This window comes from Gekko japonicus, unplaced genomic scaffold (genome assembly GCF_001447785.1).
Source record: "Gekko japonicus isolate JY-2015 unplaced genomic scaffold, Gekko_japonicus_V1.1 scaffold138, whole genome shotgun sequence".
Classification (NCBI taxonomy): domain Eukaryota; kingdom Metazoa; phylum Chordata; class Lepidosauria; order Squamata; family Gekkonidae; genus Gekko; species Gekko japonicus.
The window spans coordinates 1,158,596-1,171,991 of NW_015163096.1; the positions used below are offsets into that span (position 1 = coordinate 1,158,596).

Here is a 13,396-nt window from a genome sequence, read left to right on the forward strand (position 1 = left end):
CGCATTTTGCCCGTGCTCCCCCCCCCCCGGGGGGGCAGTGGCCACAGATAAGCATTTATTTAACTATGCATCCTTTGATGCTGGAGGACATCTTAAATGTTGACCAGTGGTGTGCATAGTCTATTTGGCTCCCAAGGCAGATAATTTTTTAACACACCCATTCTCTATTTTTCTTTTTTGCCATCAAGTCACAGCTGATTTATGGCGACCCTGCAGGGTTTTCTAGGCAAGAGGCGTTCAGAGGTGTTTTGCCACTGCCTGCCTCTCCATAAGGCCTGCTTAGCTTCTGATATCTGATGAGATCAGGCTAGGCTGTGGCTGTCTTCCTCCGTATGACAAGATTATTTTCAGTAATAATGATGAAATAAAACAAATAATAATAATGGTCATAAAAGAAACACAGGCAGTGAAAAATTTTTTTATTTAACTTTGTATATATAATCATGCCAGTAAAATTCAAATTCCAACACACTGTTCCATCATGAGAGCCAGCGTGGTATAGTGGTTAACGTTTCAGACTAGGATCTGGGAAATCCAGATTCGAATGCTCACTCGTGCCATGGAAGCTTGCTGGGTGACCTTGGACCAGTCACATTAGTCTCAGCCTAGCCCTGACATGGATAGCCCCAGGATAGCCTGATCTTGTCATATCTCAGAAGTTAAGCAGGGCCAACATGGAGACAGGCAATGGCAAACCTCCTCCAAACATCTCTTGAAAACCCTACAGGGCTGCCATAAGTCAGCTGTGACTTGATAGCAATAAATAAATAAATCCATCACACCACTCGTGTTCTGAGCAGGCACTTGGGAGGGCTTCTGTCCTCCATTTCGAAACCCAAGAGCTGATTCTCCCAAACATCTACAATCCATTTTTGAGAGCTAGGAGTCTGCCTTTGTACTAACTTTTATTAACTAACACTAATCAAAGTATCATACAATAGTGACTGCAAGATCACCAGACTGGATGTTAAGAAACACACTACACCCCCCCAAAGAAGGTGCCCCCATCCCCCATTGTTTCCAAAGGACTGAAGTCAAATCAGAGAATCTCTGCAGTAGAAACTGAAGATTGGGGGTGCATTTTGCAAGCCCAGCAGAACCAGTGCAATATACAGAGTACCCAAAAGGACCAGTCCAATCATGGGGTGCTCAGCAGAACCCACTGCCATTGTGGCAATGCCAGCTCAATAGGACTGATGTCAAGCACAGAATCACTGTAGGGGGGAGGGCTTGAAGCTCAGCAGAACCAGTGCAATGTACAATACCCAGCAAACCCAGTGCCACTGTGGCAATGCCAGTTGGTATTAAGCACAGAATCACAGTCTAAGCAAGGTGGTGGTGGTGGGGGGGTTGGAAGCCTAGCAGAACAAGTTCAATGTACAGTGCCCAGCAAATCAAGTGCTATTGTGGCAATGCCAGCTGATATCAAGCATGGAATCACAATTCAAGGAAGGGGTGGGGGGGTTGGAAGCCCAGTAGAACCACTGTAATATACAATGCCCATCAAACTCAATGACTTCTGTTCATAATATTAACAAAGGTTTGCTACTATACTACTCTTAAATACATTCTGTCACCAAGCAGGATAGGGTTGAGAAGGTCTTGAGACCAAGAAGTGAAAGGGAAGGGGCATGGAAAAAATAAGTGAAGGGAGACAGAAATGAATGAGAAAGCACAGAAAAAGGGGAGAGAAATTAAGAGAGGGAAAGGTTGTTTTATCTTGCTGCAATACCACAAGTACTGCTTTGCAAGATCTGGCTGACCTGGGTGCAAGGAAAGGAAAAGAGAAAGGCTAGACTGTTGGAGAAGATGAGCTGCAGGCTGGCAATTACTGTAGCAGCTATCAGTGTGCTGGCTTGGTTGTTACTAAGCAAGTTTGCAGGGGAAGTTTAACTGATCCTAGAGTATTTTCTGCTATGCTCAGACTTCCCTGTGCCCCAGTGGCTGCAGCCAGAACTGCTTTTTAAAAATAAAAGGAAGACATTTGGCTGGATGCAGCACGATGCTAGCTTCAAGGGCCCTCTTTAAAGGCCTTTCTCAAGCTGTGCCCAGGGTGGACTGCATCCCCCACCCTGCCCTTGGTACGCCACTAATATTGACTGCTACTTTAAATACTCTGTAGTGAAATATTTGCAATGATAATAGGGTTACTAGGCAAGGCACAGGAACCAGCAGGAGAACAGGAGGTGGAGGAATTGCCAGAAGCTCTATGGTGATTCCTAAAGAGCACTGACTCCACTTCTGAGTTCTCCTCAGAAGTGACATTATGCTGTAGGCCCAACAGCTGTTTTTTAAAAATGTGTGTCCTGCTGCTGCTCTGAGCAGTAGCAGGAAACCAGAGCTAGGGGTGGGGTGTGCCCCACCCCCAGGGGGCTCCTGGCAGCCATGAATGATAATAAATTGACATAAAGTGGAGTTTTAAAGTGGCAATACTAACATAGTAAAATTCTTTTTCTCTGGTAGGAGGAGATGGAAACATCTCTACATAAAGTCAGACTGTTGAGTTTGTTCACTCAGCAACGATGGGGGAAGACTGAGTAACAACCACCATATGCACATGCTTCCATTTAGATGACACTTCCATTTAGATGACATTCTTGTAGACGGATGCACTGTATTACGTTGTATTGTGCTTTAATTTAAAATTAATAAAAATGATTACAAAAAAAGAAGAAGAAAGCTTTGAAGGAATTTTTAATCATAAGGATTTGCCTGTAATTTATCAAAGAACCATAAAAGATACAGATAAGAGAAACAACCATTGTGATGAAATTCTGCTCCCTGTAAAACTATTTGGGAAAAGTAATTATTAATTTACAGAAAATTTAAAATCTAGTCCAAAGTACAGTGGTGGAGAACTGATGCAATTTCAGCTCTCTGTAGCCTTCTCCAGGTAGAAAAGATCTCTACACACAAAATGTAAACCTCAAGAAAAGTTGACTTCATAGCCGCCCTGAGCCCGTTTGCGGGGAGGGCGGGGTATAAATGCAATAAAATAAATAAATAAATCTTCAGTGTTGGAATATTAATTTAGGTAAGTATGTTACAATGTGATTTAGGTAAGTATGTTTGACTTCCAGAAAGCTTTTGATAAAGTTCCTCATCAAAGGCTCCTAAGCAAGCTCAGAAATTATGGGATAAAAGGACAAGTCCTTTTTAAAAATAAAAAGGACAAGTCCTTTTATGGATCAAAAACTGGCTAATTAATAGGAAACAGAGAGTGAGTATAAATGGGCAATTTTCTCAGTGGAGGGCGGTAAGTAGTGGGGTACCGCAGGGATTAGTACTTGGTCCACTACTTTTTAACTTGTTCATTAATGATTTGGAGTTGGGAGTAAGCAGTGAAGTGGCTAAATTTGCGGATGATACGAAGTTGTTCGGGGTAGTGAAAACCAGTGAAGATTGTGAGGCACTCCAAAGGGATCTGTCAAGGATGGGCAAGTGGGCGTCAACATGGCAAATGGGGTTCAATGTGGCCAAGTGCAAGGTGATGCACATTGGAGCCAAAAATCCTAAATATAAATACACATTGATGGGGTCTGAACTGGCAGAGACTGAGCAAGAGAGAGATCTTGGAGTTGTAGTAGATAACTCACTGAAAATGTCGAGACAGTGTGTGACTGCAATAAAAAAAGCCAATGTTATGCTGGGGATTATTAGGAAGGGTATTGAAAACAGATCAGCCAATATAATAATGCCCCTATATAAATCAATGGTGAGACCTCATTTGGAATACTGTGTGCAATTCTGGTCACCACACCTTAAAAAGGATATTATAGCTTTGGAAAAAGTGCAGAAAAGGGCAACTCGAATGATAAAAGGGTTGGAACACTTTCCCTATGAGGAAAGGTTAAAGCGCTTAGGGCTCTTTAGCTTGGAGAAAAGACGACTGAGGGGTGACATGATCGAGGTTAGTCGGATTTGACTGGCTTTCGAGCAAGGGAAACCTTTATGTTATAATGTACGGTGGCTACAATATATCAAACTGTGCTTTTAAAAGCCTCCATAGCTCACAAGATGATGGTTATTTCCTTACCGTATAGTACAGGAGAAGACATTCTGTTCTTTTGAGGGCCACCATTCCCATATGATATTTGTATAAAAAGTGGAGGGTTTTATTGGTGGTTCCATATAAATCAGTGAAGGTACCACCACTTGCTGTCAGCCTGGAGCACACCCTTTTCTTTCCTTTCCTGTGCTGAGAATTGCAGTCAAACACTAAAACTGTGGCATATGAATCTAAGTATGTGGGTTAATTGTTATTATTCCCCCCCCCCAAACTGGGATTCTAAACTTTGATTAAACACTGGTTTAGGGTCACACTTGGTGTGGGTTCGTGTGTGTGGGACTAACTTTGATTAAACTGCATACCTGCAATCATCATAACAAATAGCTATAGTTAGTGTGTAGTTAATGCCTAAGAAAGGGGGGACATATGCAAGGCACATATTCAAGCCCAGCACCAAGCTGGGTTTATGTATCTGTTACCTTTACCACAGTTACCTACAATGTCTGAATGTAGCCTAACAGTACAAAGATTGCATGGGAGAGGGGCACTGAATCCTCCCCCTTTCCCATCTCTCTTTCTTCCCTTATCTTCCCACAGTTGGTAGCTACAATAATACAAGTAAGCTGGGAACCGAGAAAAAAGGCTGAAGAAACTGGACTGAGGGCAGATAAGAACATAAGAGAAGCCAATGTTGGATCAGGCCAATGGCCCATCCAGTCCAAGACTCTGTCACACAGTGGCCAAAAATACCAGGTGCCATCAGGAGGTCCAGCAGTGGGGCCAGGACACTAGAAGCCCTCCCACTGTTGCCCCCCCCCAGCACCAAGAATACAGAACATCACTTGCCCCAGAGTTCCTATCTACACCTTGTGGATCTCTGCTCCTTATGTTTATCTAATTACCTCTTGAAGCCATCCATGCTTGTAGCCACCTCCTGTGGCAGTGAATTCCATGTGTTGATCACTCTTAGGGTGAAGAAGTACATAAGACATATGAAGGGGAAGATTCATAAGCTCTCTCAACCTCCATCCTTCTTTATACGTGAATGAGATGGACATGAGATGGACATGTGAAAGGAAACATGCCAGCCACTACCACATCTAGTTTGTATCTAATGTATTTGAAAATGTTAGATGTGGAGAAGTGTCAGCCACGTCATTAAGTAAGGTTTACCCTAAACACCCCATGTCTTGTACAACAGAACTGTTAGTCAAGAACAATATTAAGTCTCTTAACTTCTGTGTGAGATCAGAAGGAGAACATCAGGTATCTGGGCTGAAGAGCTGTCTATTTACTACAGCTAAATGAAAATGTAAACGTTCACCAGTACATCTGGCATTTTAAAGATGAATATACATACACATCTGGAAATTCTGATGTGAGAGTAACTTACCTTGTGTAGCAATATAGTGGTTTGGTCTGTGATAACCCTGAAATAAATTTTCAAAAAAGCATTTTGCATCAGATTGGGACAATCTATCACAGGTAGGAAATTAATGCCATAAATATAAATGCACTTACTACTGAATGTTACAATATTTAAAAATATTAAGGGTAAAAGTCTGGTTATTTCAACATGACAGCAGTTATGCTTAGCATTTATACAGCACCTTCAGGTTCCAAGTACTTCACACACCTCTTGCTGTAATCCTCACAAATATCTATATGGTGGGCTAGTATATTACCCAGTGTTGTAGATGGAAGGCTGTGACTGATTGGGAGTAGTAAGATTAAAATTTGTGGCAGAAATGAAATTTGAATTAGGAACGTGGCTCATTCTCTTAGACACTCAGCTAAACCAGATTCCATTCCAGATAGGTCAGAGGAGCTGACTGTTTCTATACTACATAGCTGAGGAAAAAATACAGAAGTTATATTCTACAAGGGTCTGCTTCTTCTTTTCAAGATGGAGATAATCTTTTTTTGGGGGGGAGTCTGAAATTTTAAAGGATATTGTGCTTACCACATTTGATAGGTTTCAGCTGACCCTTGCTGATTCAGTTAAAAGCCTAGGAGTTACACTGGACCAAGCATTATTGCTGGGGAAGCAAGTTAATGCAACTGCACAAAATGCTTTCTTCCACCTTCATTTATCCTTGAAGATGGCTCCCTACCTTGATTCAGCCAATCTGGCCACATGGATCCATTCCACAGTGACCACGAGAGTCGACTATTGTAATGCAGTCTATGTAGATCTGCCACTGAAGTCAGCTTGGAAACTCCAGCTAGTACAGATGGCTGCAGCTTGGTTACTGTCAGGAGCTTGGCAGAGTAGGCATATTACACTAAAGTCAGTCCACTGGCTACCTGTCAGTTACCAGGTTCAATTCAAAGTACTGGTTATCACCAACAAAATCCTTCATGGCCTTGGACCCCATGTCTGCAGGACTGCCTCTTTTGTTATGCTCTGCCACGACAGGTTTAGTCATTTGAGCAAAGCCTTCTGCAGGTACCACTCTGCAAATGGGTAAGATTGACAGCTCCTTGTACACATGCTTTGTCTGTCATGGCTCCCACTTTATGGAATGGCCTGCTGAGGCAGTCAGGAAGGCCCCCACAATTCTGTCATTTTGCAAACTATATAAAAATTGTTCTAGAGGGCATTTCTATAAAGGGAATGAGACTGTAGTATAACAGAATGGAGGGTGCTTTTATAAAGGGAACAGGATGGCAGTCCTATTCTATTCTATTCTATTCTATTCTATTCTATTCTATTCTATTCTATTCTATTCTATTCTATTCTATCTTGCTCTAACCACACTTTTTCTAATTTCAGTTTTATACTGTTTATGACATATCATGTCTGATACTTCTTTGCAGTGTTTCTAATTTTTGTGATCTTTGTCATGTTGATTGTCATATGTCTATTTGACTACGAGAAAGAAAGGCTATTAAACAAACAAATATAACATCAAATACATCTCTGGATCATGGGATTTTAAAGATACAGATTGTTTGTCATATGTCTATTTGACTACAAGAAAGAAAGACTATTAAACAAACAAATCTAACATCAAATACCTCTCTGGATCATGGGATTTTAAAGATACAGCAATCAAACCTCAATGCATATGTGATTAAGGTGATATGGTGGCTACTGAAAAGCAGCTTCAGTATGGTCTGTCATGTTTGGAAGATCTAGTCCAGATTCTGGTAACTGGACAATGCTGGTGTGGAAAGTAACACTAAGGTAAATGCATTCCATATTACTGGTATTATGGTACAGTAAAACAATCAGGAAGCAGTTTTTCACAGGACTCAAATATATGAATATATATGTATTATTTTGACTTTGCTGTTATTAGGAAAACTTGATGTATTCTTCAATGGTGAATCTATGCCATTAACCAAATCAAGGAAGAATTTAAAGTCATAATCACAATAGATTATTTTTAGGAGCTATTTCTGTGCTTGCATAGACATCATTTTTCTGTGAGGTTTTTTTTTTAATCCCTCATTTATTTATTTTTTGCTTTGTTTTGGAAATTTTTCTGCAAACCTTGAGGTTCCCACCGGTTTAGGGAGGCAGGGAAATCACCCTTATCTGTACCTGGCCCAATTGCGCCTCAGAGGCTATGTTCAGAAATAGATACATAGATAACTGACTTTCATATCCATTAATGCACCATTTATATATTTTATTCGAAGGTCAACTGACTTCTCCATGTGTCTGAAAATCCTTCTATTATTAGTAGTCACATTTTATAACCTTGTGACAACTGCCTTCTAGAGATAAGTCTAAATGTGCCCATGATCAATTAGTTTGTTGCAGGAGGACCACAGTAGAGGCAGTATTCTTACATATAATTTCAACTCTGGTACTGCAGCTCTGTTGTAATATTATAATTTGCTTTTGGTATGCCGCATTCAAAGTACTGACGTGCTAGCAATAAGAGTCTCAGCTTAGATTTATACCCAAATGCTAATAATCATTTACTTGTTTTTAGTTAAAAGCAAACTGAGGGATATAAACCTTAACATTAGGACTGGCAAATAAGAAAAGAGATAATTTGCTTGTTGCAATTTGGGTGTTTTTAAAAAAATTAAATGACTAAGAAAAGATCTAATTCTCTTTTATCATACCCAACAGAATTCCATGTACATTAGATAATGACAGTGTCATCACATGTCATTAATGAAGATGAAAACAATGTTAATAACATTGTTAAGATGAATAAGCTGCTTCTAGTTACTAACATGAATGCTGTGTATGAACATGAACATTTTTGAAGTTTATTGCCAGACTTGGACCTAAAATGACATTGAGTTTTTCTTAATTTTCAATTCTAGTTTTGATTTCATTCTTTCAATGTCCCCCAAAATGCTGTCTCTTGAAGAATTTATTCTAATGTAAAACATTAAGTTAACATGAAGCAGGCTGAACAAAGAAGCAGCCTTCAATAATTAAACAGTGTACATATTTAATTAAATGTCTTGCTTGCATTAAAAGTACTGGTTAATAGATACAGACTATACTTTGAAGGCTGCCTTAAACGCACAGAGATGACAAGAGATTGCAAGTCACTGTATCAGGAAGTACAGAGTTTTGTCACATTAATATGCAAACTACTCTCTTTTAAATGTGGAATTATGCCAAGCTGTTGACAGAAACTGGAAATAACATTTCTTTCGTTTACATAAGCTCCAGGAGGAAAAGTCGCCAGATAAAATTACTGGCAAGACTACATTCCAATCTGGCAATTTTAAGAAATGGCTGATATAATTTTCTTATTAACAAACCTTCAGTAGTTCTAATGTCAATTTTAGCATACATATGGGATCCCTTGACTGTTTTTCTTCATATAATTTAGCAGCTGGCATTCTCATGGCACACAACATCTATTTTAAATAATCAATAAACAAATAATGATTTTATTTGAATAATATTGTTAGATATGTTATCTAGATGAATATACATACGTCAACATAATTTCCATTGATGTAGTCAGAGTTTGCATCCCCTTCGATGAGCTGCAGCCTAACTCGCGAATGATCATCTGAAATAGAACACATAAAAATGCATCACATAATTTGAATTCCTTTCTCTACACTAAACATGAGAGTTTGCATGAAACTGCCATGCATGTAAGGGAAAACTACATGCCATCCTCCCTCCACAAGATACACTGTAGCATTACAATATTATAATTACTTTCAAATACTGGTTTATAAACGGGGGGTGGGGGAGCAAAAGCTGCAGGTACATTCGCCTGTTTGTTGAGGAATAAGATGTCCTATGCATTTGTAGTTAGCACTCTTTCATAGAAGCAAAATAAAATCTGCAAAAAGCTTGCATCCAAGAACGTATGCTGTCTTTCCCATTCCAGCCAAAAGAATACATTAGAGCTTAGAATGGAACCACCAGATTAATAATGGTTTTGAACTGATATGCTTTTGATACACGTGTGGCAGAGTCTTTTCTTTCTAGATCATTGATTCATATTGGTTTATTTACTTCATTTATACTCTTCTTCCCACCCACCCCGGTGGGATAACCAAGGAGGCTTCCATCCTTTTTCACTCCTCCATTTTGTCCTCACAACTACCATGTGAAGTTAGGCTGAGAGAGCATGACTGGCCCAGCAAGCTTCAGCGGCACAGTGGGGATTCAAACTGGGGTTGCCCAGATCCTAGTCTGACACTCTTCTAACCACTATACCACTGGTTCTCCACACAGATCACTGTCGTGGTTGACTTGTACTTTGTGAACCAAACATTTGTGTTGTAGATGCCATGTGTGAAGCCACTTGGGAGGCAACTCCCTCTGATCCATTACCAAGGTATCAAAACATTCATACTGAGGCCAGTTCATATGTTAAAAGTGTATCTGTGAAAGGATGCTTTTCAGGTGCTGTTCCATGCGGCAGCCCATAATATGTTTCCTTCTTCTTAATACTGTTTTTGTGACAAAGGTCATAGACAATGAGCTATATGTGTGTGTCATTCACCATGTGTATCGCTTGTGTAAGAGGAGACTTTATACGCCGCATCAACTGTACAGAAGTTTCCCAAGCAGCCATCCACACAAAACCAACCACGTAAGAATCAGTCAGTGTCTTAGACTGACAGACATCTGACACTGAGTTCTTGTCAATTTAGCAATGTTTTCCTGAATCTAGCAACATGCTCCCCTCTACACATTCAGGACAGCATTCTGGGAGTGCAGAAGAAACTGAGTTTTAATTTGATATGCACCACTGTTAGCTTTGGGAAAGGTCTTCATTTTCCTCTATTATTTTCGTCATGGTCTTTTGGATGACCTGAAAACACAGTGCAGAGCAGTGCTGGCCCATGGGCCACAGTTTTTAAATCACTTTTCTAGAGAATGTGAAAGCATTTAAATTGCTTTCTGTTAATACAGTTAAGGGCAAATTCAATATTGACAGAGGTAATAAAATCAGTTGCTTGGGAGTAACCATGTGACTTGGCTGCTGGTGGGCAGATTGTAGTTTATATTATAAAAATTGCTGATCTCCACTGGTCCATAATTTACTATATTTTCAAATGTAAATAGATCAGTAATAGTAAAACACAAAATGTTACTTGTGGAGTGCCTACCACACTTCATAGAAAATTAGGAGCATTCTACAGCCAAGATTTTTATAAAACGAAACACTGGAAAAATGTAAATGAGTGTATTCTAAAAGTGCAATTCTAAACAGAGTTATAGCCTTCTTAGTCCACTGAAGTCAATGTGCTTTGTCTAACTGCTTGTACTTAATTTACTCTGTAGTTAGTTGCAGCCAGAGGTTGAGTAATGGAATAGATTCTAGTAAATACTCTAAAATTTCCCTTCCCTTTTTATTGTATACTACCTTTTGACTGAGTAGTCATTCTGTCAGATGGCAGCATTTAGGCATACTATCAGATCTGAAATACAGATTCAATATCTAATACTGGTTGCTAATAGATTATGCTCTATGAAATGCTTCAATAAATGCCTATGTATCGGCTTTTAAGTCTGCAGGACCAAGTAAGCAGCTAATTTTGCCAACTGTACTGTCCTTAGCCTGGATAGCCCAGCTTAGCCTGATCTCATCAGATGTCAGAAGCTAACAGGGTTGGCCCTGGTTAGTACTTGGATGGAAGACCACCAAGGAATACCAGGGTCACTACACAGAGACAGGCAATGGCAAAGCACCTCTGAATGTCTCTTGCCTTGAAAACCCTATGCGCTCGCCATAGGTCAGCTGCGACTTTATGGCACTTTCCACCACTACCACAACTGTCACCTATTTTGCCGAGGGTATCTATGAGGATTTCACCCTCCCCCACAGGATTGCCCTTTATCTTGTTCTTCATTGAGCAGTTCCTTTGTCCTTTTTCTTCTTTGTTTGTCTCTCTGGCTGTCCCACACAGTCGCTTGAATGTATTTAGATATACACTGACCCAGCCTAGGGAACTGAGGGGGAGACTAAAATCCTTCTTATGTTCTGTTTTGAAAATGGCACACAACAGGCTGATGGTAGTTCAGAAATAACAAATGATTTTATTTAACAGTGAAGGGAAATAGTCAGGTTGGAATCAGGTGTCAGTCTTGTGATGTGAATAGAAAACAGGAATGAGATAACTTTGTATACAAATATATGCCAGATAATTTGTCACAACCAAGTAACTATTTCTGTTATTCAGACAGCTCTTTAACACTTGAGCAGAGAGATTTTTTGGCAGTCTCTGCTTAAATACACAAATATAAGCATCTTTATCTTACAGATACTTAAGTTGATGAAGGCAGGAACATTCAAACAAGTTCCACTTTCCTTCCTTATCAACGGGCTAGGGATCATCCCCTTCTTTCAAGAGCTATTTCTCTCAGATTTGTTAGGAATCAGCTAAGCTTCCCACTTCCCTAACTCAAGATCCTTCTTGATCGTCTCTTTCAGACTGGATAGAGATCACCCCCCTTTCCTAGGAGCTTTCCCCCTCAGGCTTGAATGGGGATCTTTCTTGATCCTCTCACTCCCTTAGCCTTCCTTAGCCCAGTCAACTGTTAGTTCTTAACTGGCATTCCTAACTGACACTCTCAACTGAAAAATTCCATTTGAATCCCCTGTCACTCATGGTTCTCAAACCAGGTTATAGCATTAACCATTTACTGTCCATCACAATTTCAAAAGCCCTTTTGGTATATAGTTTGTGTGTATATTCTCATAAACCTTTCTCAAGACACATTCTAGATGGTGGCCTTTCAAATAAATAGCATAAAGCAATTTGTAGGATGAATTATGCATTCTACATATTATTCGTGCATATTATTTATATGATACCTAGAAGTATTAAGATAAAATCATGGCATTCCATCTCTTTCGTTCTTTTTAAAGTTTTCTTGTTGCTCTTAGATTATGGGTAATATCTTCTCTGAAAATCCTGTTTGTGCTGACAGCTCAATCCACAAAACATGTTCAGCTCAGGTCCCATTGGAATGTAGGAGGTTTGCACAGCTCAAGATTAGTTCCAAGATTGCAAACTGTTTTTTTTTTCTACCTTGTGCTCTTCTGTAAGCGGATTTGGCTGGAAAAATGCTGATATTTGTACAATCTCCTACTCTATATAGCTTTGGTTATTTAGTAAACAATCCTGCAAAAAACTGGTTGACTTCCTTAGCTGTCCTGACTCTGTAATACAAACAGGAATTAAAATATGTAAATACCTTTTCACCAAAGCAGCATAAGAAGGATTACAGTGTTTCAGAAACACAAAGTAACAACAAAGACACTGTAATAAGATGCTAAATAAAATAAAATTCTAATTATACTTAATTTATATATTGTGTGCAATTAGTTTTATAAGCTAAAGTGTACCAAAATATACAAATATTTGTATATTTGTATACCAGCATTAGAAGTCTTTGGTTAATTTACAGCAATTCTGTTACTCTGAACTGGTGCCCCATGAATGAGATTTTGAAAACAACTATTGAACTACTTTGGAATGATTGTTACCTCTCAGGCATTCACCTACCTTGGAAAGAAAAATATATTTGTATCATTATTGATACTGGTTCTCTGAAGACGTTTAGTGAAATGAGTGCATTTATACCCAGGATCCTCGTGTGATTCTTCTTTCCATGTTGATACATATTGTAATTATTTTTGAATATTATATTTGTAAATTTTTATACATTTTAGCATATAAAATAAATGCACACAATATAAATATTAAATATAATTAGAATTTTATTTTATTTCGTGTCTTATTACAGTGTCTTTGCAGTAACTTTGTTTTCACCAAAGCAAACAGTATGAGCTTAAAAATGCATTATGACAGTAGTTTTCTCTCTTTATATTTACCTACTTCCCAGAGGAAACCACATTCACTTCCTCTTTTCCCCCCTTTTTAGTACTACTTTTCTTTACTGCTTTATCATTTTGGATAAATTCAGCCGAT

General features: G+C 39.1%; 1 protein-coding gene across 1 annotated transcript in view; it reads right to left on the reverse strand.

The window, feature by feature from the left end:
- PTPRM (protein tyrosine phosphatase, receptor type M) overlaps window positions 1-13,396 on the reverse strand; it is a 509,160-nt gene that overhangs the window by 77,002 nt on the left and 418,762 nt on the right. Inside the window, exons 21-22 of the mRNA XM_015406598.1 lie at window positions 8,930-9,006; window positions 5,403-5,439 (exon numbers count right to left, since the gene is read on the reverse strand). Of these exons, the coding sequence (XP_015262084.1) occupies window positions 5,403-5,439; window positions 8,930-9,006 (114 nt within the window). The remainder of the gene's footprint in view (window positions 1-5,402; window positions 5,440-8,929; window positions 9,007-13,396) is intronic.